The sequence below is a fragment of the Cavia porcellus genome, unplaced genomic scaffold, assembly GCF_034190915.1.
Source record: "Cavia porcellus strain 051 isolate PalLab524CR breed Dunkin Hartley unplaced genomic scaffold, mCavPor4.1 scaffold_32, whole genome shotgun sequence".
Taxonomy (NCBI): Eukaryota; Metazoa; Chordata; class Mammalia; order Rodentia; family Caviidae; genus Cavia; species Cavia porcellus.
The window spans coordinates 15,374,649-15,401,879 of NW_026947515.1; the positions used below are offsets into that span (position 1 = coordinate 15,374,649).

At 35.8% G+C, this 27,231-nt stretch overlaps 1 protein-coding gene across 10 annotated transcripts in view; it reads right to left on the reverse strand.

Annotated features, from left to right (window-relative positions):
* Positions 1 to 27,231, reverse strand: part of Helz (helicase with zinc finger) — a 170,308-nt gene that overhangs the window by 58,960 nt on the left and 84,117 nt on the right. For all 10 annotated transcript variants that reach the window (XM_063241957.1, XM_063241959.1, XM_063241956.1 and 7 more), the window contains 5 exons: positions 12,276 to 12,454; positions 9,176 to 9,294; positions 7,655 to 7,800; positions 5,869 to 6,016; positions 1,686 to 1,869 (listed from right to left, as the gene is read on the reverse strand). In XM_063241957.1, the coding sequence (XP_063098027.1) occupies positions 1,686 to 1,869; positions 5,869 to 6,016; positions 7,655 to 7,800; positions 9,176 to 9,294; positions 12,276 to 12,454 (776 nt within the window). The remainder of the gene's footprint in view (positions 1 to 1,685; positions 1,870 to 5,868; positions 6,017 to 7,654; positions 7,801 to 9,175; positions 9,295 to 12,275; positions 12,455 to 27,231) is intronic.

The window sequence follows — 27,231 nt, forward strand, 5'->3', positions numbered from 1 at the left end:
CACTGAGTTGCAGGCAATTTCTAAAAAATACATAAATAATAATAATAACAACAGAAACACAGAAGACTGGGGATGTGGCTCAGTGTTAAGTTTTGTCTTGCATGCACAAGGCCTTGGGTTTGAGCTCCAGCCCTCAAAAACAAAAACAAAAACAAAAACACCAGAATTACCATATGATCCAGTAAGTTCACTTCTGAACTTAGTCAAAGAATTAAAAGCAAAGTGTTGAAGAAGTATGTACACCCCTATGTTGACAACCAGCATTATCCACAAGAATGGCTGGGTAGAAGCAACCTGAATGTCCACAGTCAGACGAATGAATGAATCAACTGTATTATATATACATACAATGGATCATTCAGCCTAAAAAAAAGGCAGGAAACTCTAGTATACACTACAATATACAGGAACCTTGACAATGTTATGCTAAGTGAGATAAACCTGTCACAAAAAGACAAAGTTTGAGCAAAAATCCAAAAGCTCTGCAAGCTGAAACACTTATGTCTAACATTTCCAATGAGGAATATTCAATGTGTAATATGACAAGGTACCTAGAATAGTTAAATTCATAGAGGCATAAAGTACAATGGTGACTGCCAGAGTCTGGTGGGGAGGGGATTGAGTGTTATATTTATTGGGCACAGATTTTCAGTTTAAGAAAATGAAAAGAGCTCTGGAGATGCACAATCACAACAGCTACACAACTGTGAATATACTTCATGCCACTGAATTATAGACATAAAAGTGGTTAAAATGGTAAATTTTATGCTATATGCATTTTTCCACACTAAAAACATGCTACTGCTAGAATCAACCTTTCCAGTTATCTAGTCCAAGGTCCCATTAAACAGGAGGACTTTTTCTTTAAAAAGTCACCTAGCCTCTGGCCGATCAGGGTAAATACCACTCATTCCACCAGGAAGTCTTACAGAGAGTTAGATTTAAATGACATTTTTTCTTATGCTCTTCCTATACTAATCTATTTATTACTTCATTCTATGACAAATCTTTCAACATATGCATATAGTTTTAATGTCAGTCCTTAATCTTCTATAAAACCAAACAATCCCACTACTTTCAATCATTTGTGACTCTCATATGGTAGTTATAAATCATTATACTAGATCTCCAGAGTGTTTTCTAGTTTGCTACTAGAGTTTTTTCTAAAATACCCCAATTCAGCATAATGTAAACAGGAGATGGAGGAGTGGAGCTACTTATTCTCCATGATCTAGAAAACATATTATTCTTATTGCTATGTTTTACCATGAAACCTAGTATTGTACTAGGGACCTTTAGTGTTCACACTGTTGTAGTGCTTCATATTTTAAAACCACAAATTTTGTAACAATTTAGTATAGAAACATAATCTAAAAGAGTTGTTGTTAATTATTCACTTAAGGAAAATCTACAGATAAAATCTTTATGTGGCATTATATAATTTGGTCATAGGAAAAGTTCATTTTTAATACTTGTACTTAGACAATAAAAATTTAATAAACATTTAAGCAAATCTTTAACTGCAAAGTTTTCCATTGAAGAAAGTTGGTATGAAGTGAATACATCATTCCTGCTCCAATAAGTGACCTAAGATCTGCTAATAATCTAAGATCGTTTAAGAGAATTAAAAATCAAATATAAACACACTTAATTAAACATGAGTAAGTATTCCAATTAATATTTACCTTGAACATTTAGCACCCTTTCTACATTAACATCAGATAATCTCTTTTTTCGAAGTTCAGCACGTATCCTGAACACCTGATCAGCGTATGGAGTCACCACACCAATGCTACCGTCATCTAACTTCCCCCATGCTACTGGCCACTTCCTTCTCAACTCTTCTACACGTTCCACAACTTCAAATACCTTTAAAACAAATACATACATATGTATTAGTTATCATCCATGTTTGGAGAAAGAATATGGTAACATGCTAAAAGTGATGTATAAAAGACCTCATCTTAGCAAATACTGGTTTTAAAACCATTAAATGGCACTGTTTTCTTTATATGAACTCAGTAAAAAAATACATTTTATTCAGATTTCAAACAATAAAATTCTACAGTAATGCAACTAGTGAAAACATGAAAATCAGAGACAATTTAATTTGTTGTTATTTTCACTACAAGAAATAAGAAAGAGTGGGACTAATTATACTATGATAAGAAATAGGAAAAACCCAATTAAGTCTCTTTACCCATGTGGTTAGATGTGGCATGGATGAAACTTGGGAGAGACCCCTCTGCTGAATGCCTACCTCCTGAGTTCATACCACTAAGTCACATACAACTGTTCCCTCATTTTATTCTTGTTCACATCTTTATACTATGTTCCAGGCAGCATAACACTATAGTCAAAGTACCCAGACTTGTCACTTATTCAACAAAATCAACAGAAATTTCCTAAGAACTACAGGAAGCTAGGACATTCAGTCTAGGGACTGTACTCACCCATCACAGCTCTGTTCTATGTAACTGTTTCAGCAGCCAATTCTCATATACCCCAGCTCCTTGTGAGGAAACAGCTATTGTAGGTGATCTTGGAAGCTCATAAACACTGGCAAATCCTATTTTCCACAGGTCCATGCTGCAGAAGGCCTATAGTGAGCAGTCCGCAGCAGGTGGACACTGTTTCCCTAGCCTCATCTCCTTCTACACAGAGAAGATTTGAATGGGACAGTAGGCAAAGACTGCGAGTATCTCTCACTCCCCACCTCCCCAGAAAAGATTGCAGTGCCCTTTCCCACACAGTTCTATATTGCTGGAGAGCTGATGTAATAGTTTTGGCAGCTGGATGACTATTCCCGTCTTTCCGGGACAGAAGACCTATCGTAGAGATTCAATGGCCAGTGAACACCAGCAGTTCCCAATCTCCCCTGGACTGGGTCATAGAAAGATCTACAGTGGGTGGTGGCAACAGATAGATGGCAATCTGTTTCTGTTTGTCTCTGTCTGTCTGCCTGTCTGTGTCTCTGTCAAACACACACACAACATCTCTCTGGCTCCCCCTAAAAAAGTATCAGTAACAACATTGAATGTGAATGGATTAAACAATTCAATCAAAAGTCACACTTTCAGACTAGATTTCTAAAAATACATCAAACGAAATGCTGTCTACAGAAGACATATTTTGGATTGAGGGATATAAAAAAGATGAAAACAAAAGAACAGAAAAAGATAAACCACGCAAATGGCGATCATAAATGAGCCGCAGTGACTAATAATATTTTAAAAGTCTACTTTTAATTAACAAAAATTTTATATCTTTCATCACAATTTGCAGTGATAAAAGATCAATTCATTGGGAAGCTATAGCAACTGTAAACACATATACCAAAAGCTACATATTCCCAAAGTATACGAAGCAAAAATCATATTCTCTGTGATTCAAGTCTCACAAAACCCAATGGATTCATTTCCCATATCTCTACAACCTTGTCTGTCATATATTCTATCTTCTGATTACTTGTTCCCATAGCTTTTCCCTTCAGACTGAAACTCTCACAAGTTAGGAATCATATCTTAGTATTTAGTATTTAAATTCTACACTAAATTGAGGCCACTGTATTATTTGTGGGATTCTAATTCAGAGCTAAAAATCTTTTATTCTACCATTTTAAGCATGAGAAAGATGATACTCATTAATATCCTGTAACGTACTTAACATAGTTTTAAAAAACATGTTTCTTAAAAGAATTATATTCTACACAGCAAAAAATAAGTACAGTATTCCTTCAATGACAGATTCTTTACTTTATTTTTAATTCCCAGCTTCTATTTTAAGTCCTTTTTGATCGTGACTTGTAAGTAAGACTAGCTTACCATCATAACAGTGGAATTTAACTATTCACAAGTGGCCTCTTAAATTTTAGTTAGAATCCTTAAAAGAGATCTCACTTTGTCTCTCTCAATAGTACCATCTAGTTTACTCTAAAAAATTACACACCATCAATAAAAGTCTAAAAATTGCCCATGGTGGTACAACCTTGTAATAATCTCAGAACTCTGGGAGGCTAAAGCAGGAGAATTACAAATTCAAGTCCAGTTGGGCAAATTAGTGAGGTCTTGTCTCAAAATAAAAAGTTAAAAAGGGCTGTGGTCATAGCTCAGTGCAAAGGTCCTGGGTTTATTACTCAGTACAAAAGGAAGGAAGGGAAGGGGGTATCAAAGGTTTTTAAACATTTACTGTCCAAGAATGCCACAATGACATCCAAATAGATTTACTGTAGTATTCAAAACTTTGAAATGTCTTCACTGGTATTCAGCTCCAGTAAATTAGGACCAGTTTTTGTTCCTGGTAGAGAAAGCTCGCGGCACAGTATGCCTCAAATTTTTTACTGTAATAATTCAAGGGACTGAAGAAAGTGAATGAACAACTGTGCTCTGGTAAAGTTCAAGGTGGCTTGGAATTTCTCTAAAGTTATGTGTTTAATATTTAAAGGTTACACAAATGTTGCCTTTGTCCTTTTTTAATATGAAGTTTGTATTTTTCCCCAAAATTTTTAGAGTAAAATTGACAATTCAGGAAGATCTATTTTATACTATAGCTTATACATTTCCTTGAAAATACACCACATCATTGTGAAAGAACAAATAACCCAGAGTGAGAATCAGCCTTTGGCAAATATCAACCCTAATTCAGGGTCAACACAGATCAGGGCTCAGCTCTGATCCCTGGCAGCAGGAAAAGAGAATCTTCTGGATTTTAGGCCCTGCTTTTTTATTGTCAGTCCTTGTACTCACTACCATGGTTCATTTCCAGGCCAGTGGTTTGCAACTCAGATGCAAAATAACAAAGGAGATCCCCCCAGGGTTATTTCAATATTTCAAATATTTTTTTTTAAAGTTTACCTTTTCCTAAAACTAAATGGCATAGGCTAACAAAAATGTCGAGTTTCTTGGCTCCAGGCTAGGATTTTATCAAGCAGTACTGATGATTTTCTTGCACTGACTTCCAACTATAGCTCTCTGATTAATTTTTAAAAGGGAAGATGAGCTAGGCATGGTAGTATAGTCTATGATCTCAGCACTGAGGAAGATTGAGTGAGAGGATTGAAAGTTTAAGATCTCACTTAGGGAACCTCAGTGAGACACTGTCTCAAAATAAAAAGGGCAGGGGATGTAATTCAATGTAAATGCTTTGGGGTTCAATCTCCATACTGAAGGGGGAATGAGTTGCTAGTACATTAAAAAATCATTTTTTTGTAAACAAAACAAATAAATCATCATATTCAAGGACAGTAGAGCTCAGAGAACAGGGACTATTTCCCTAAGGATAATTGTGCACTCCTGTCTTCTTTGGATTTCCTCAAGTCCTTTATGATGGCCAGAACTGTACTTTCAGGTTTCTAGCTTGCTAACCACTAAAGACTTCACTGTGTTTTTGTCTGCTGCCTAATCACGTAGTCTCTCTGAAAGCCAGAAAGTGGAAGAAGACAATATAAACCTGAACATACAAAGCAACAGCAGCATCAGAATTGGTCTGTGTGATATCTTTGGAGCAGAGGATTGTGTAATTTAAGTCTTACTCATTACAAATAATACTTCCTTTGAGTATACACTATGAAATTTAATCAAGATTCTTGGGTTTCAGATGTCTACCAATAATGATGTCTATAGGAGCAATAACATCAGTTTTTTAAAAAATGAAATTGTTTATGTTTTATTATTAAGACAAAAAGTAAATCAGTTTTACTGTTCTACTATAGGAGACTGATCTTAACATATCAATACATAAGAGGAAGAATAAATTTAACACAATTTCATGAAATATAAAATTTCAACCCAAAATTTTAAATAAATGCTCAACAAAACCAGACCGTGTGACTGAGAAAATGTCAACTATATGAAAAAAGAACTAAAGTACCTCAGCATTATTATAAAAAGCTGTGCTGTTTTTTTCTTGTACATCTTCCCCTCGTGCTGTAAAGAAAGTCAGTGGGTAGAAATCCTTGTGTGCCGGTTGCTTTCCACTGGCCATCAGTTTGCCCTCATAAAAAAGCTCAGAGGTATAACTGCAGAGAAAAAAAATTCAAAAGTGTAATCTGTCAACAAAATAATTCTACCTCTCCCACAAAACCCCAAATTCTAATAATATAGTTTTATATCCATGATTACAGTACTTTTAGACCAAATGTTTTGTAATTGTGATTCCAATAATGTCTCCAAAAATAAACATACTAGTAATAAAAAAGAAAGTTATACCATTGGTAAATGAGTTGATTTTGCTAAGGTATGCAGCCAGAATACACAAAGAAAAAGAAGAAATGATGATAGCTCAATGTTGGTTGAAAATCTTTGTACTATGAGAAAATTTGTACAACTAGTACACTTTTTTGATTAATATATACATCTACTTCCACAGACCATGTATTTATACAGTCATGTGCCACATAACAACTTCTTGGTTAACCTATCACAGCCACTGCAACATGGGGGACATGATGTGTTCAACTCATGTGTGGGGTGATGCTGATGCAAACAAACGTATGCTGCTGCCAGTTGAACAAAAGTGCAACATATACAATTATGTACAGTATGTCACACTTGATAATAAATGACTTATTGGCTCATTTATTTGATATACTTTATCATTATTTATTATAAAATAGTATGCTGCGTTACACCAGCTACAGCCTGACACAGTTCGTGTTTACAGCATCTCTTGAATGCATCAAAAGGTCAGGTCAGGTAATTACCATATAAGGTTTGTGCGTAGCTACACTCTAGGATGCTTAGTTATGAAATTCCCAATGACATGTTTTAGAGACTGTATTATGTCACTGAGGCCTGACTATACATGCAAACATACAGATACTGAAACAATGTACCCAACTGCAGGATGTTCAAAGCTTCACCTATAAAATGAATACTTGCTACTAAAGAAGATGCCACCTAGTATTTGACTCATTACTGACTGCAGCAAATGACTGGCAACAGTAAGAGGAAATACATTTTGAGGTATTAGTAAAATATTATCTACCCAATTGTTCTCAGAGATACCTAAAAGTGATTTTCACTTGTGTGACCTCACCAATATTACTAAGTTATACTGAACTATAAAGAAATCTAAATTTCTGGTGGGGACAATGCCTGGAAATAAACACAAGACCTCCAAACTGATAGTAGTGTTGTTTCTCTGACTCGACGCTGGCTACACAGTCTGTGCAGAGTCTGACTATTCACTGAGCAAGTTGTCACAAAGAATATGCTCCCTTTCATAGATGCAGACTATATTTAAAATAAGTCCTTTAAAAACTTTATTCCTCCCTGTCTTATTTCCTCTCTTCTACTCTTAAAACAGACTTGTGGAAAACATAGGAAGAGGCAGATAACCATCTAGGGGAGTACCAATATATTTATTACAGCATGTCATTTTTCACATAGTTTATATAATTAGTCATAGAAAAGTATGTCATAGCTAGTCAAGCCTAAATTTTAGTTTCCACAAATGCCTTATTTGGCAAAATAAAAAAAAATTACAACTATGACTTCTGTAGCATTCTTTTAAAAATATAGAGTAAAACGTAATTTGCAATACTAAGGACATCACATAACCTGCTGGGAATAGCCTATGCCTAGTAACATGCTGATTTGAGTTCCCTGACAGACCACAGAAAGGGTAGGAATCACAGGGGACGGTTCACACCTACTTGATGATAGCTTCATGGGAACGGTAGTTCTCACACAAAAGGATCCTACATGGAAATTCAGCAGGGTAATGCTCGTAAAGTCGATCAAGTAACGAAACGTGAAGGTTTCTCTCCCTGGCAAATTCACTGTAAACAAAAGGACTGAGCTGTAACAGAGAAAAATATAAAGAAAATTTAACACATAAATTATACTTTTTAACCTACTGATAAAATCTGATAGTGCTAGCCAGGTATGATGGCACACTCTTTTTTTTTTTCCCAGACAGACCTGTCCTGGATGTGATGGCACACTTGTAATCTCAGCACACAGGAGGCTCAGGCAGGAGGATTGTTTCAAGTTTGAGACCCCCCCTACAAAGTGAGCCCAAGGCCAGCCTAAATTGCAGTTAGACCCTATCTCAAAAAAGACCAAAAAAAAAAAAAAAAACCCCAAAAACTTACAAAGCTAAAAAGTTATACAATACAATGAGTGTTGGAACACATACATGCACGCACGCGCACGGGCACACCACACACACAATTCTATTATATTCTCCATGAACCATTTTACTCTTAAAAGGACCTAGAGTAAAATTTCAAGTTCTTTTCTGTACTATACCAACCCTAACCTAGAATTTTTACACGTATGTTTATAATAAAAGCCTCCTCCAAATGATAACAAGTAGTGGCTACGTCATTAACTTCAGGGAGGCAACCCACCGCATCACTATGGGAATCACATGAATTATTTCACCAATATTAATCAACTGTTTAAAATAATGAGCTGGTAGGATATACAGACTATGATTAAAAGATTATTTTTAATAATTAACTAAACCCTCTTGATCTCATAAGGTATAAGGAATCATTCTAGGTTATACCTTTGACTATTAAAGGACAAAATTAAACTACTTTAGACAAAGGAACAAAACAGATTTTATTCCTCTACATTCATCTTATTTCTAGATGTCTTGACAGTTCTAATATCATAGTATTATAATCTTAAATCAACTGTGGCAGAAAAAAATAACTTCTACCTGTAACTCTATAAAGCAGCTATCTTTAGTTTTAAAAACTGCATTTCTCTTTCTTCTCTATAGGTATTCAAACACATAAACTGACATATGCTTTGAGATTTTGATTTTTAACTAAGCCCATTGTTTCTTATGATACCAAAAAAATTATCCTTTAAAAAATAGGTATTAGAAACAAGAATCAGGGAATTGCAGGAATGATAATTTAAATCTGACTTATAAAGAAAAGTAAAAGGGTTAGGTGTGGCTCAGCGATACAGTGCTTGCTTGGCACGCATGAAGCCTTGAATTCACACCCAGCACAGGAGCCAACGGCAATGTCAAATGTGCATAATGCAGAGAAAAGAGATTCAAGTTAATAAACATTAAAACTGTAATACTGTTAAGAGTCTCATTCACTCCAAATTATCTAAACAAAAATTTCATAGTATGCTTCAGAAAACAGAGTATTAAACAACAAAATATAATTAAAAGTTACTTTCAGTACAATGACTGAGAAGGCACTTACCTGCATGTGATCACCAGCCAAAACAATCCGAGTACTTTTAGTTGCTAATGCTAGAGGCATAATAGTTTCACACTCCATGGCCTGAGCAGCTTCATCTAACAGAATGTGTGTAAAAAAACCTACAAAATATAAGGTAAATACAGTAAAGCATATTATAGCAGCAATAAAGGTAGAAGTAGTTATTTTCTTTTTTGCTAAGGAGTTTATTACCTAAGACTTGTAAGTTCTTTTAAGGCCTATCCTTATCATCAATTCAAACCCTTACTTTAAAAATAATGATTAAGAGTAACTATTTAATTTGATAAAAGGTATTTGTAAACTGATCTGATACTCAAAGATTAACAGTTAAATCAGTAAATACAGAAGAGATTTTAAAAGTACAAGATACTGGGCTTTTGACCAAAAGAGCACTCAACCACTGAAAGTCCCAAAACTGTTCACTATTTACTTGTCAGAACCCTCACAATACTGAGTATGCAATAAACATGCATATTAGAAATTAAAGAAAATCATATTAGAATCTAATGTAAAGAAAAAAGTTATAATCCAATTAGGACTGAAACAAGGGTATCTTATTAGCAAATTTGCTAATCTGATTGTTTAGGTTCATTTTTCATAGATAGTGATGCAGTGCTTAACAGGTATCTGTTTTACGAAGTGTGGTATGAAGCAATTTTGTCACTATCACAACATCAAATTTACATGGCCCAGCCTGCCACACATCTAGACTAAACATGGACCACATATATATTCAATGTTTCACTCAAGAGTGGGACATATGGGACTAAGCTCCCATAAGGCTGTAATGAATATATAGATATTATATCCTATTAGTCCTACAGCCATGATGAACAAAACAACATGACATCAAATCAAACAAAAAAATGATGGAAAACATTTTTTGTGTGAGTAGGGTATCTAAAAATGATAATGGTATAGTAGCAGGGTATGATAGCACATGCCTGTGATCCCCAGCTACTCAGAAGGCTGAGACAGGAGGACTGTTTGAGCCTGTGAGTTCAAAATCAGCTTGGGCAAGATAGTGAGACCCCCGTCTCAGATAGGTAGGTAGGTAGACAGACAGATACACAAGGAAGCAAATAATACATACACCAGGAATACTGTTGTCTATTATCATCATACATAGTACATGACTGTATTGCCATACTTTTAGAGCAGGCTTGTCCCGACCACTGTCACCATTAACATGTGAGCAATGAATATGCAATCACTTCATGCTTCATCACTTCACCAGGCTACAGGAATCTCTTAGCTCCATTACAATTTTATGGAACCACTGTCACATGCAACATCCACTGTTGACTGAAATACTGTTACACAGCACGTAACCACATAGACAGATAGACAAGACACACATTTTAGATCCTGTGTTTTTTAAAAAATATATATTATTTTCAAAATTAGCAACTGAGAATCCATGTCACATATGTACATTTTCAAATGTTCCTCAGATAAAAATCACCACAGTGGGCAGAATCTCATGTCTTGTCTGCTGCTACCACTCACCCAAGGGCACGGTGCTCTGTATGCAAGAAAAGGGAAAATGTCCCCTTTTTCCTGAGCGGGAAGAGACAAAAACCTCTTTGGTAACTTAAGGAAGGAAAAAGTCCCAACCCTTCACCCGGCTGCCCACTCTTCAGAATAGGAAGCTCTCTACCAACAAATTATGTAGCTTTTAAACAGAATGGAAAGTGATAAAACTGTAGAAGCCAGAGGTACAACAGGTTAACCAGCTTCCTATGAATTGTGCAGGAGCCTGATCCATTTTTGTACCTGCTGCTAATTTAAAACAATCTGTTTATACAGGTTAACCAGCTTCCTATGAATTGTTCAGGAGCCTGATCCATTTTTGTACCTGCTGCTAAAAGTATCAAGAATTTAAAACAATCTGTTTATACAATTTTCTAACTGTTTTTAAGCTAAGAACTTTCTAAATCTGACTGGTTGACAGTAATAACTACCATCCATCACCCAAACAAATAGCTAGGAGCAAAAATACAGGTATGAAGTTTGGGTTAACTAAAGAGACTAATTGTTAGACAAACATATCAAAACTTACATTTCGATTTACTGTTGTTCCAGTTTAAAGAAGTCTCGTGGAAGAAAATATAACTTATTCTAATGATGCTGCCACTGTTCGAAATCATTTTTAAATTGTGCTTTTGTAATTGTCCATTTGTTCACCTATCTTATTCATCTTAGATACATTTCAAAAAGGATTTTGAAGGCTTTTGAAACTAAATCTATCCTTAATTAAAAACTAAAAGGTTGGGCAACATTTTTTTCTTTAAGACAAACAGAAGTTAATCAAGAACTTCCATGTGTCTATTCCTGGGCGAGGTGCCAGGAATACAAAAGTGAAGAGAACCGTCTCTACCTTCCAGGAATTCAGTTGTTCCAAAGAATGTTGTGGGTTCTGAAAACAATTCCAAAAGGAGATGGCAAAAAAGTACTGAGCAGTGTCAACAATTTGAACAGTATAAATGAACACCCTTCTAAAACATCCATTTTAAAGTGACGCTGCTTTCTGATGGTTAAGTTCTACCGTATTTTTCAAAACCACTAGTCATCTTACATCTGTATTCATAAATTAAGTAGATTTTACAGTTTTAGCCAAAAATGTAATAGTCTTAATAATATGTCATAAAAAATCCCGCATGACCGTTGTCTCAGTACTATATAATGCAAAGGCAATTTAAGACACAAACTTGAAAAATTATTAAAAAATCAGTAGACCCCAAATTTGAATTCTTCAGATAATCATTAATAAATAGGTACCACTTGATCAACCAGAGAACAAATGGAATCACAAAATACTGTCACAAAAATTCTGGCAGGATTTTAAGAAAAACATAGTTTCATTGTGTTTATGTTAGGTCTTGTGGGCCACAAAGTCATTGCTGCAACTACTACACTCAACTATAATAGCATAAAAGCACCTATAGACAAGAAACAGTAAGTAAATAAGCATGAATGGCTGTTCTCCGTCCAATTAAACTATTTACAAAATCAGGCAGTTGGCAGATTTGGCCTGCCAGCTACAGAGAACCAACCCCTGGAAGATACTGCGAATGCATACCGGGGTCAAGATCCAACTGACAGAGGTACTGGGAAGTGTTCAGAGTCACTACCACCACCCGGTGTTTAAGAATATCTTCTTTCTGTGGCATCTGAAAGGTGGAATGTGCGTTTGAGATCAAACAGTACTGGTGGACAACTGGGTGGACAGTCTTGACCCAGCGATTTCGGAAATATACCCTATAAAAGAAAATTAATAGTTGAGATTTATCCTTACTTTAACAGTTATTATTAAAATATTAACATTGCTATTTTAAGACTATAATATCTGGAAGTCAACCAAAAAAATCCCTTGACTGTTAACAACCCTACTGAATTAGAATCTAACATAAAATTATCACTATAACCACTATGGCTGCCCCTTAGCAAAAAAAAAAAAAAAAAAGATTTAAGCAGAAAGTATAGACGCTACTACAAAATAAATAATTAGTTTTAAATGTTCAGATTAAACTTACAACATTAGAAATGACATACAAGCATGAGTTACAAGCATTACAATTTTTAAATTGAATATCTTTCCATTATGGAATTAGTTTTTCCTAGCACATCCTCATAAAAATATATTAGTGCCTATTTAATTATTTATGATAATAAAAAATAGATACAATAGAAATTCAACAGTTTTTGCATGTATCCCAACCCTTTTGTTAGCTTTTACTTTGAGACAAGTAAGTTGCTAAGTTGCCCAGGCTGGGCTCAAATTTGTGATCCTCCTGCCTCAGCCTCCCAGTGTTGGGACTTATAGGGCTGCGTCACCATTACCAGGTACAAAATGTCTTATACCTGTATCTAAACAGACCTCTAACTGAAGTTCTAGAAATTTAAAAATAAATTTAAATTTTAAAAAATCAAAACGTCTTTAAGAGTGAAAATTTTAAAGTAAATCTTTTCCATTAATTTCAACTGAAAAGTATTAATAGGCCTGATATTGTAGATTATTAAGATGGTACAGAAATGACTAAACCATCCACTTATCTATCTCTAACCTGTTCATATAGCAATCTTTTGGGTATAACAGTTAGAATGCACAGGGCTTGGTAATATCATAAAGGCTTTGGATTTCCTCTGGGTTTAATGAAAAAGGATTAGAATCTGACAGGGCAGTCATGACTTAAGTGACATAAAAGACTGAATGGACCACTCCCCCACACTTGGGAAGAGGGTTACACTTTAAAGTGCTAGTGAATATTTAACAATCAGCTTTGGGGAGGGGGCTGGTTGATAGTGTTTGCTGTTTTATGTGGTGTAAAACTACAACTATGACTATTAGCATGGTTACTCATGACATCACTGAGCACACACGTGTGAAGATAAGTTTATGATCAGCTCTCACAAGCCAGTACCAGTTGGTCCCACCACACCACTGAGTGAGATGTAGAAGCATGATACCACCTGGGTTACTGTAAGGATCTAGAAAAGAGACTAGCTTAGATTAGAATGGTAATAGTGGAGATCTGATAACAGATAAGACTCACCAAATCTTTTTTGAGACAAGGTCTCACTAATAGTTCAAATTGCCCTTGAACTATATATACCTGGCTGGCCTCAAACTTGATCCTACCTCAACCATGCTGGAATAACAGGGGTGTGCCACCACTCCTGGCTAGATTCACGAAACATTTTAAGAACAATGCAAACATCAGTTAAATTCCCAGTATCTACACCTCTCCCTTGCCAAAAAAGAATAATGCAACTTACTGATGAACTAGAGGTAAAATTTAAGAGAAAGGAAGATTCCATGCTTTTAAAACTAGATGACCCTTGACTGATGTGCTTTGAATTTTTTTTTTTAGTATTTTTTTCTTTCTTTTTATGTTTGAATAAAATGGATTTTAAAAAAAATAAAGAAAGAAGGAAAAACGAAACTGGACAAATGCTGGCAGTGTTCACAAAGGTGGTGAAACAGAGAAACAGATTGAGGAGGAATCTGGGAGTTCTGTTTTACACAAATTTTAGTTAACATATAAATGGAAATATCTGCATGAAGAATGATACATGCTTGAAGTTCAGGAGAATGCCTCGGTCAAATGGCATATAACTGAAGGAGTACTAAACCTGGAGACTACATAAGAGCACCTGGAGAGTAAGAACAGATTTTAAAAAAATAAATTGCTGGAAGAAAGAAAAACAGATGCACTTTCCCAATACTGAGAAAAGAATAGGATACATCTAAGTGACTGGGAAAGAACCGTCATTGAAATAGAGAATTGTAGAGCATGTGCAGTACTAGATACAGAATAAAGTGTTTCAAGAGTAAGAAAAAAAAAGAAAAAAGAAAAAAGCTAGAAGTGGTGGCATACATAGGTAATGCCAGCACTTCAGAAACTGAAGCAGCCTGGGCTACATAGTGAATACCAGGCTAGCCTCACCTACACAGTGAGCCTCTGGCTCAAAAACAAAAATAAGATACCAGACATGATGGCACACTTCTGTAATCCCAGCACTCAGGAGACTGAGGCAAGCAGATGGTTGCAAGTTCAAGACCAGCCCGGGCTACAAAGTGAACCCAAGGCTAGCGTGAACCGCATAGCAAGACCCTCTCTCAAAAACACACAAAAAAATTTTTTAATTAAAAAATAAAAATAAGAGACAAATAGAGGACTAACTGCCAAAAACTGCTCAAAGCTAAATAAAATGAGGACTGACCATGGCCTTAGCATCAAGAAAACCACTGTTGACCACAAAGTGGTTTCAGGATAGAAATAAAGAAGGACACCTGATTAACTTGAGCTTACTCAAGGGAAGAAGAGGGGATGTAGAGCCAAGCAGTACAGATAGCTGTTTAAGTTTCGCTTCAAGGAAAGCAGGTAAGTTCCCTTCAGTTGTTTTTTAAAAATACTGTAATAGGAAACAATATAGGAGAGGAAAAGTTGTATAGAGAGAAAAGAATGAGAGCTCATTTACATGTGACAAATGGATTTCCAAAGGAGGAAGAATGGATTAAAATAAAAGGAGAAGTGATTATCTAGCTGCTGCAAGAGGGAAGACCTCTCAAAGTGAAACTGTGGACATTCTCCTCTGGGTATACCTAATTTTTTGGTAAAATTACAAAGCTTACCAACTGGTGGTTGTTTTCATATTTTATTACTTCTTTTTGATAGTGAAGAAAAGTGAATCCTAAAGGGTTTACAGCCAGGACTCAAATTTGTGTCCCTACCCTCTCTAAATCATGTACCTTATTTCCAAAATGGATTTAACAATTCAAACTCTCAAGGATTGGGAAAACCAAATGGAATAACACATATTTAGTATGCAGCACAATATCTAGCAGCAACAAACAGAAGTCCTCTGCTTCCCTTCAGCCACAGCAAAGTTGAAACTAAAATGAGTATTTCTGATACCAGATAACATTCAATACATATTATACAAATGCAAAAAGGCCAGACAGGAGACCAGGGCATAGCAAAGCTGGCTGGGTAAGTAGCTATGCCCTGTTATTACAAAATATCCTAGGACACCTTCACAAAACAGTTCCCCAACCTCTGCATGTACCTTCTAATAAGAAGGCCAGCAGGCTTTCCAGTTAATGACCTAGACAACATCAGCCTGGGTGGGGTGACACTTTAGAAAGGGTGTCCACCCTAAGTTTTTGCCATTACCTTTTATCTTCCATGGTGACTGCCTTCCCAAGGGTGCACTTTGTTTCCTACTTTTACTTGGCCCAAACTTGCTCTGCAGAACCGGTTTCTTTCCCTATCTTTAATAAAACTTTGCTATCATTTGTGCTTGTCTTGACCATTTTTTTGCTTGGGAGAGAAAGAATCTAGAAATCACCTTCAGAAGGAGACTCTAGCTCCTCAAAACCTGGTAACAATATGAGTATAAGCAGCGAAACCAACTAAGTAAGGTATGTTTTCTACTTCATCCAGAAGCATGTATGGTTGAGAAGTATTTTATTCAGTAAGCCATCACGTGAAACAAAGGTATTTTTTACTAGACTTCTGGTAAGTAGGAAGATCTGCTACTAAGTGTCTCACCAGCCTGAAATTTCACAATTTCTTTTTCTCAATGAACCACCAATTGTTAGTAGGCTCTTTTTTCTTATGTTAATGGTTCTTCAAGCTTAAAGCCTCTGCACATTTGACTAGAGAAAGTTAAATTATTTTTGCAAGCAAAGAAAGCTTTGAAAATTGTTTTTACTATCCAGAATAATCATAAAACAGCTTGCTTTGTTAGACACTGGAACTATTATAACATTAATATTAAACCTTAAATCATGATTTTTTAAAAATTTTGAGACAGGATTTTGCTATGCAGTCCAGCTTAGTCTTGACTCACTATGTAGCCCAGCCTGGCCTGGAACTCATGGTGATCTTCCTGCCTCAGCTTCCCAAGTACACCATCACACCCAACTAAATAACAAATTTTATATTAAAACTTATTCCCCAAACACTTATTTTTCAGAAAATTTTTTAAGAAAATTAGTATGTAAACTAGTTGAATCATTATGGAAATCAGTATGGAGATTTCTCTAAGAACTGAAATTAGGAACTCCATACGACCAGCTAACATCTTTCTAGGTATCTTCCTCAAAGAGCTTAAGTCATCATACTACAGCAATACATGCATACTGATTTTTATAGCAGCAAATTTTATAACTAAATTCTGGAAGCAGCCTGTATACCTATCAACAGATGACTAGATACAGAAAATGTTGTATCTATATATAAAAGAATACTATTCAGCTATAAAGAATGACAAATTTGACACATCTGTAAAGAAAAAGACCAATTCCTTTCTACCTGGAATATATACTGTTGAGTGAACTAGATCAGACACACAAGTTTAAATACCACTGGTATCTCTCATTTGAGTAAGACAAAGTACAAACAGAATAATAAACCATGCCATGGATAGAAGAGGACAAGGGAATATATCTCTTTCAATAGGGATGCAGCTCAAGGCAACAGGGTGAGGTGTGAGGAGGAGGGAGAGGGGAAAAAGTAGAATAAGGAGATATACCACTTACAAGGACCTAATAACTTCAATGAATGCAACCCAATAACCTCAATTTTAGGTCATAATATGACCCAAGGTGAACAATATCAACAAAAATAAAAATCAGGATAGGGGAGTCAAGAGGAGAAAGGAGAAAGGAGGGAGAGGTAAGGGGATGGAAATTTTAACAAAGAACAAGCTGTACCTATTCCCTAAGAAGATTATAAACTACATGGATTGCAAGCATGTACTAACAGAACAAAAATGTTGACAAAAAGAAACATAATAGTATAAAGTTGGTGACCTTTTTATTTTAAAAAAATCATACAAATATTTTGATTCCTCAAACCAAAGTAAAGTTCATGTTTTCCATTTTCATTCAATTCAACTCTATGCTTGGAAGTGATATTTGGTGTAAGGGAAAATTTACTCAATATAGATACAGATACTCTAGAAATGGCAGAAAACTGATACCACTCCTTATAATAACCATTTTTATTCAAACAATAAACAGTACCGACTGACTTATTGGAAAACATCTCCAGATGCATCAAAGTTAGTCATGAGTAAGTCAGGCATGGTGGTGCATGCCTGTAGTCCCAGCACTTCAGGAGGCTGAAGCAAGAGGATCACTATGAGTTCGAGACCAGCCTGGGCTACAATGTGCGCTCAAGGCCAACTTGAACTGCACAGCAAGACCATGTCTAAAAAAAAAGTCATGAAATAAATTCTAACAACTACTAATCCTAGTCTATTTGTCTAGGTACTCAATTTACCAGAAACAAATATTAAAGGAAAAACTACAAAATTAAGTTTCAAAAAAGAATTCTACTCATCCCTTAGCTAAACGATTCATTACATCTGATTAGAAAAAAAAAAGCACTTTCAAAAGTCCAAAAGCTCGACTTCCGGGAGAACATGGCGGACAAATAACAGCAGCCACGGAGGCTCTCTGAGATTACCAGCTTAGAATCCAGAAGCAGTGCCGTGTGAGGACTCCTACGTGAGGGGAGATATATCCTGCCGACCCAGGAACAAAGTAAGCTGAGAGAAACCAACTGGAAATGCAATCCTGATGCTATAACAGGAACAGATAAAATCTCAGTGTGGAAGTTGGATCCTGCAACATTGGAAGCCGCAATTTGAATGTCCTGCTGCAGATACTGCGTCCCAATCCGCATGGCAGGGAGAGAGGCGCGCCAAAGCTCTGAGAGTGGGAATAGGCCCAAACGGCATTGAGAGCCGGACTGGCTCGACCTGCAGTGAGTGAAATGGGGACCCTTTCATAGACCGGGAGGCTCCAACAGAGCTCATTCTGGGAACGGGCAGACTAGCCGGAACAGGGCCCTGCAGTGACTTTAGTCGCATATTCCCCTCTCAAGCGGGAGTGGTGGGGAGCACTTGGCCTGGTGACGCCGCGGACTAAGATCCAGTAGGCTACCCCAAACCAGGTCCCTGCGCCTGGCGGTGCACTCTAGCAGTGAAGCCTTCACTAGGTTGATCTGGAGGGGTGGGCCCAGCAAAGGCTGCCCAGGTCTGTGTCTCCCTCAGTGGGTGGGAACACTTAGCCGATGAATTCAAACAAACTGTAACAGACAAAGAGAAAAAAAAAAAAAAAAAAAAAACTGAGCCTCCTTCATACGCTTGTATGGAAGGAACAAAAAGTATGAGAAAAGGGAGCAACAAGAAAGGCTCCTCAGTCCCCAATCCTGAGAACACTGATCCAGGAAAGGTAAAAGCAAAAGAGAATGAAGACAGAAAATATGCACTATCAGACACGGCACCTATAGATATAAAACGGTATCTCCGGAGCCTCAAAGACGAGTTCAAAAATGAAGTATTTAATGAAATAAAGCAAGAAATAAGTAGAATAGTTAGAGAAATGCTAAGCACCGCCCAAGAAAAAACAGATGATGGAATGGAAGAACAGAAAAAAAGGGGAGAATTGTTTGATGGAGAAAATAGAGAAAACATAGAATACGTGAAGCAGGTTCACAGAGATTACCAGGAAACTAAAAACTCTATTGAAAGCTGGCATAACAGCTTGAAAGAAACTAAGGATAGATTATCAGAACTGGAGGACAGATTTGTAAGGTGGGTGCATGAAATGAAAAACTTCTTAAAAATACCAAGAAGACAAACAGCAATAATACAAAGACTAGAAGATGACAAGAGGATCTATAACTTAAGAATTAAGAACATAAAAGAAGAAGTAGGGACTCAAACAAATGAACTACAAAAGCTATTCACAGAAATAATCCAGGAGAATTTCCCTAATTTAGCAAAAGGTAAAGATACTCAGATATATGAGGCATACAGGACCCCAGCCACCTACAACCCAAACAGAGCTACACCCAGGCATGTAATAATCAAAATTCCAGAAATCCAATATAAGAACAGAATATTAAAAGCCATCAGAGACAAGAAACAGATTACTTACAAGGGAACACCCATCAGAATTACAGCAGACTTCTCGGCACAAATCATCAAATCACGAAGAGCGTGGGGGGGAAATAATTCAAGCTTTGAAAGATAATAACCTCCAGCCAAGATTGATATATCCTGCACAACTGTCCCTACAAATTGATGGAAAAACAAGGTGCTTCCAGGATAAAGAGGAACTAGGGGAATTTACAACCACCAATTCAACTCTACAGAGATTACTCAGGGTATTCTAAAAATGAAAAATACCAAGATTCCAGAAACAGTGGCAGAGCGGCCACAATGAATGGAGCAGAAAGCAAAATGAAGAGGACAAACTGACAACTAGTGACAGAAGAAAAGCTCAACAGAAATGAGGCAGAGAAGGTTGGATGGTAGGAACAGCCGTTGTGGAGAAAACAAGACATCATATTAGGTAGTGCTGATTTAATATCCTCTTGTTTTTGAAGTCCCATCAAGCTTTTGTTCTTCTGTCTCCATCGGTTTTAACGTGTTGTATCTTATTAGATTTTATTATATGTGATAATATAAACAAAAACTTTTATAGACAAGGAGATTATACAGAAACCATGGTTCATTTTCTGTTAGTTGATTCTAAATACCCTGTAATACTGTCATTCTCTTGAATGGTTTTACATTGTCTTGATATGTTTGATGCTACAGTATACGAAGTTATACCCAAAGATTTTAATGGAAGAGACACTATGGTAACTACTATTATGTCGAGATTATCTTGTGGTGAAACACTATTTTGCTTAAATGGCTATGTTTTGACCTGCACTGCTTTGTTGTTATGCCCTCTTTCTTATCTCAATCTCCTTTTTATTATCTACTTTTTCATTTTTATCCTTTTAATTAAGGGAAAAATAAATTAAAAATAGGATATATTATAGTAACCTACTTTGATTTCCTATTAACTTGATTTGAAATTCTGTATTGCAAAGAGAGGAAAAGAAAGTGCTCTAAACTATATAACTGCATGTATATTTAAGTGTATAAGATAGAAAATGATATCACAGAGTTTTATTGGATCAATGAACAGAACTGTTTGCAGTATCATTGATGGAATGTCCACTTTACAAGCTTTAATTTTGTGACTTGAACAATTATTTCTAAGATGACAATATGTAATCCAAAAAAAAAAAAAAAAAAGAAATTCTGTATTGCTCTCACCATCTGGTTTTCACTGATTTTCCTCTATTCTGTTATGCTAGATAGTACCAAGTTTGAAAGTCTAGGCAACAACTATGAAGACAATAAGATCCATTGTGACGCCCATTCTGGTTGACTATTATCTTCTTTTGAAATCCTCTAATGTCTTCAATGTTTTGGTTTTATTGGTCTTATTCTTTACTGTTTTGTTCAATTTTATTATAACTGATGATATAGGCCATTCTTTTTAAGATAACGAGGCATTATGGTAACCATTGTTGATCACCTTGTATTTTGTTTTTACATTACTATGTCCATCCTTTTGATTTGATTGACTCTGTCCTGGTATGTCACATTTGGTTTTACTTTCTTCAAAAAAAAAGTAATAAGAACTGTGGGAGTAATAAAACCCAAAATGTGTAACTGTCATTGTACAAAAGAAAGAAAAAGAAAGTTCTCTAAAAGATATAACTGCATATATATTTAAGTGTATAAGATAGCTAACCATATTACTGAGTTTTGTTGGATTATTGAACAAAACTGCAGTCTCACTGTTTGAAAGTCCCCTCTATATGCTTTAATTTTGTAACTTCAACAACTATTTCTAAGATGACAATATGCAATTAACTAGTGATTTCCTGTTTATTTTTTTTATTTTTTTCTGAAATTCTGTATAACTTGTACCCTTTTTGTTTTTTTTTCTCCTTAAATAAAATTTTAAAAAAAAAGTCCAAAAGCTCAAAAATATCTCTTATTCACCTCCTCAGAAGAGCTCAAAACACTAAATGCTGTTTGTATGAAAAGATAAGTACCACTAAAAATCAAGGTAGAAAATTAAGAAAGAGGAAGACCTAAGATTCACAAAACAAAATTTAGACAGAAAAGAAAAAGAAATTCTCAAGATGAAGTGTTACGATAATTTAAAAAAAAAAAAAAAATAGGTCATATCAAGCTAAACCCATTAGGCTACTCTCCGGAACAAAAAAGTGGCACTGATAAATAATCTTAGAATACAGATACAGAAAGTTGTTTTGACAGCCATTTACAGAGTTATTTATGATATAAGACCTGATCAAATTGTCTAGAAAATGAAGCAAATGAAATAAGTAAATAAGGATTATTTATGATAGAACAAAAGCCAAAAAAAGCACATGAAAGGAAATATTATGTTAGTTGCAAGAATTCACATCATTATAACAAAAACATTCAAAATGAAAACTATTGTAATAGTAAAAAACATCTAAAACAAAATTGACACAATAGTTTATAACAGTCAAAAAAATCTAAAACAAGATTAAGATATAACAGTTTATAATACATAATAGTAATATGATAGTTTATATGCTGATTATAGAGAAGTAGAAAAAAATACCAAAAGAAACAACCAAGAATCAAAATTACTTGTGCTTCATGTTTGATAGGTAACAGATAAGAAAAAAGAGATTTTATTTTACTACAAACTGATAAATACAATGTGACCTTTTAAAATACCATTCGTGGGGCTGGGGATTTAGCCTCAGCGGCATAAGTGCCTGCCTTGCAAGCAGGCAGTCGTGAGTTCGATCCCCGGTACCGATAAAAAGGAAAAAGACAAAAAATAAATAAAATAAAATAAAATACCATTCGTGGAGTCACTGTCCAGATGCTGGAATGTGGCATCGTAAAGAAGACAATAAGGAAAGAAGTGGATCCCCTGGACCCAGAAGGAATCCGAAGTGTGAACTGAAGCCCGCAGAGAGAATGAAAAAAGAAGGCTGTAGCCAGCAGCACCTTTGCCGTGGCACACGACTCACTGAGCCAGAGGAGATACTTGAACCTGGGGATGCATGGTCACAGTGACAGTGACAACTGGCAACCCCGGAGGCCTCTGCAGAGAGATGCAGCAGTGGAGGGGAATGGCGGATATAGAGGACTGCACTGTCTGGCAGTGAGTGCAGAGGACTGAGTCCTCCTGCGGGGAGAGAGCTGATTAGCCATGAGCCATTTCGGAAACAGGCCAGCTGAGCTCAGAATGCAGAACTACTGCTGGCTTCCTCTAAGTAGCTCAACCCAGAACTGCTGCCAGCGTCCTTTAGCAGCTCACAGGTGGGTGCAGACCGGTGGAAACTGCTTGGACTGCAGCAAGCCCAATGAGCCTGGTCTCAGGGGAGGCCTGCTGAACTACCCTGCTAAAAAGCAACTGCTGCCTTGCTGGGATATGTCAGCAGGATTTGGGACTCTGTCTCCACAGGCTGTCTACTAGTGAAAGAAGAGACACTCCTGGGGTGGACTGCTTTCTTTTTTTTGTTTTTTTTTCCGTTCTTTCTTTCTTTATTTGTTTATTTATTCTCTTTCTCTATTTTTTTATATGACTGTGAAAGTGGTTCCTAACTTCTTTGTGGGTGTAGATCTGTTGTTCTTACTTTTATCTCTTGCATCTCTCTTCTTTCAGTCTTCTGCACCAGTGTCTCCAACTGGTGTGATCTCCCTTCGTTCTCCACTCTTATTTCTAATCTCTTTCTCTTCATCCACTTTTCTATTTTCTCCTTAATCCATTTTAAATTTGAACCCTTATGAGCAAAGTTGACACATTACAGACTTATATATTGTATATAATTATCTGGTTTGTTTTACATGCTGTCACATAATCACAAATCTAGTTCATATGGTAAAAAGTTGCAAATTAAGGGTTAGCTCAGTTCGTTGTTTTCTAGGCTGTGTTTGATAATACTGATATCACTATATCCAAAATTGACATAATTGTTCTAAATAGCTGTTGGTCCTGTTGTTCCATGACTGAGCTTATCTAACATGGTGGCACAGTGCTAAAGAAACAGGAATTAGGGCAAACAAGCAACAACTTCTCATCTCCAACAATCTGAAAAGGTAAGATCTTCCAACAGACTCAAAACCCAAAAACCAGCTATACCTGGAAGATACCTCAGAAAACTAATCATAATAAGACTCCTAAATATTATCAATAAAGCAACCAACCACAGGCAACTTACAAGCATCACCCCAGGAATTAAACTAAAAAACCAGAGAAAGAAAAATTAGAAGACACTTAAGCAAAATGCAACCTCAGACACCCACTTCACCAAAGGCAAATGCTGTGAGACAATCCAAAAGCCCCACCCCCAGGTCTCTCTGAAGTGATAACAACAAAGCAATTGAATGAGGTTCTGGAAAAAAAGGAAATTAGAAATAATTTGTCAGATAATTGTAGAGATTACTAAAATACATACCATGCTTAGCAACATTAGAACAGGCACAGACAAAAACTACACAAGCCTAAGAAATTTAAAATGGATTAAGGAGCCTAAGCTCAGCATAGGAAAGAAATAGAATCCATAAAGCAAATTCAAGCAGATATCCAGAAGAATAAAAACTTCACTGAAAGTATTTAAGGCAGATTAGGCCACTGTGAGGACAGGGTTTCAGATATTGAAGACAGCCTTGCAGTTATTGAACAGAAAAGAAACACTTCTCAAAACTAGTAAAGGACCATGAGAAACCAATCCAGCAGTGCTAGAGACAAAGAAAAATGACTTAAGATTAGAGTCAATGAAGAAGCAGGACATTTAAAAAAATGTTCACAGACATCATAACAGAAAACTTTTCTGGTAGAGAAAAAGAATTTGACAGACATATACAATGAAGCATACTGAACTCCAAATAGCAATGATCAAAAAAATCTAGAGTCAGCCATTTCACAGTTACATTTCAGAAATTCAGCACAAGAATAGAATCCTAAAAGCTGTCAGAGAAAAGAAACAAATCACCTATAAGGAAAACCCATCAGATTCACAGCTGACTTCTCGGCACAAATTCTCAAGTCAAGGAAAGCTTGGAGTGAAATACGCCAAGTTCTAAAGGAAAACAACTTTCAATACAGATTGATGCACTCTGCAAAACTATCTTTCAAAACTGATGGAGAAATAAAATACTTCTGTGACAAAGAACATCTGAGGAAATTTATGAATACCAAAATCAGCACTCTAAAATGTTCTAAAGGACATTCTAAAAAGAAATAAAAAGGACTATAGTTCCATGAACCCCAACAGAAAATCAGAGGAAGGGAAAAAAAGGGAGGGAGGGGGAGCCAACAACAGGAAAACAATATGACAAAGATGAGTAACTTTCAGTTATAACCATCAATATTAATGGTTTCAATTAACCAGTTAAAAGACACACATTGGCAGAATGGATCAAGCAGAAAGATCCAACAACATGCTATCTATAAGAAACACATTCAAAAAGAAATTCACAGATTGAAAGTCAAAGGATGGAGAACATGAGACAGGAATGCAGAAAAAAAAGCTGTGGTAGCTATTTTATTTGCAGACAAAGTGACTTTCAAGACAAGACTGCTTGAGAGAGACAAAAAAGCTCACTATATCCTCATAAAAGAACAATCCAAGAGAAAGAAATAACAATCTTAAATATATATGCAACAAATACCACTTCTATATAAAAGTTACTAATGGACATGAAAAATCAAATAAGCCCTAATACATTGGGCGACCTCAATACTCCACTGTCACACACACACAAACAGATCAACTAAACAAAAAATCAGTAATGAAATATTAGAAATAAAACAAACTTTTGAACAAATGGACCTAGGAGATGTCAAAAGAGTGTTCCACCTCCCAAAATCAGAATACACGTTCTTCTCAGCTGCACATGGGACATTCTCCAAAACAGACCACATACTGGCTTCAGAACATGCTTAAGTAAATGCAAAGGAATTGAAATTATCCCATTTACACTATCAGATCACAGTGCAATGAAATTGGACAATATGCCCAAGAAAACCACAAGAACTTCACAAATACATGGAAATTAAATAGCACCCTACTGAACAACCAATGGGTCACAGATGAAATTAAAGAAAAAAATTAGTATTTACAGTTAAACATTAATGACAATATAACATACCAGAACATGTAGGACACAATGAAAGCAGTCTTAAAAGGCAAATTTATATCAATAAATGCCCATATCAGGAAAACAGAGGAAGCACATATAAACAAATTAATGTTGAACTTCTAACTTATAGAAAAACAAGAGCAGGCTAAAGCAAAAGTTTATACATGGGAGAAAACTACATAGAGCAAAGCAAAAATTAACACACTGGAAACTAAAAAAACAAAACAAAGAATCAATCAAAGAGTTGGTTCTTTAAAAGATTAAATAAAATTGACAAACCCTTAGCCAACCTTATAAAAATGGAAAGAAAGGGGCTGGGGGTTTAGCTCAGCGGCATAAGCACCTGCCTTGCAAGCAGGCAGTCGTGAGTTCGATTCCTGGTACGGAAAAAAAACGAAAAAGGCAAAAAAAAAAAAAAAAGGAAAGAAATGCAATTAGGAGTTAAATGGGTGAAATCACAACAGCCCCTACAGAAATCCAGAAAATCACCTATACTCTATTTGAAAACTTGTATTCTAATAAGATGGACAATACAGAAGGAAAGGTCAGATTCCTAGATATATATGCATTATCAAAGGTTAAATCAAGCAGATATAAAAGTCTTAAATAATCCAGTATCAATAAATAGAATTTAAGATATGAACAAAGAAAAGCCTGGGCCCTGATGGATTCACTGCTGAATTCCAAAAGAAATTTGGAACAGATCTGACACCACTACTTCTCAAACGGTTTAACAAAACTAAATAGAAAGAAATACTTCTACATTCATTCCTGGAAGCAAGTATTATCCTGATACCAACAGCAAAAAAGAACCAGAGAACGATCCAACTAAAAAAGAAAATTAACAGGTCAATTCCCTAATGAACACTGATGCAGAAATCTTCTATAAGATATTGGTACACAGACTACAGCATATCATGAAGAAGATTGTGTACCATGATCAAGAGGGATTCATCTCAGACATGCAGGAATGGTTCAACGTAAGTAAATGCACAGATGTAATATACCATATTAACAGAGCCCAGGACAAAAATCATATGATCATCTCAATAGATGCAGAAAAACCTTCTGACCAAGTCCAGCACCCATTCATGAAAAAAATCCTACAAAACATTGGAATAGATGGTCTTTATCTCAAGCTCATAAAAGCCATCTGTGACAAACCAAAAGCCAACATCAAACTAAATGGACAAAAACTCAAAAAGCTTTCTCTCTAAAATCAGGAACAAAACAAGGATGTCCACTGTCCCCACTCTTATTCAACATAGTACTGGAAACCTTACCTGGAGCAATCAGACAAGAGACAGAAATAAAAGGAATAAGGATAGGAAACAAAGAAGCTAAACTATCGTTATTTGTAGATGACATGATACTCCACTTAGATGACCCCAAAACCTCCACCAAGAGACTATTAGAGTTAATAAGCAGATTCAGTAACATAGCTGGTCACAAGTCAACACTCCGAAAATCAATAGCCTTCTTGTACATGAATAACAAAATCACTGAGAGAGAAA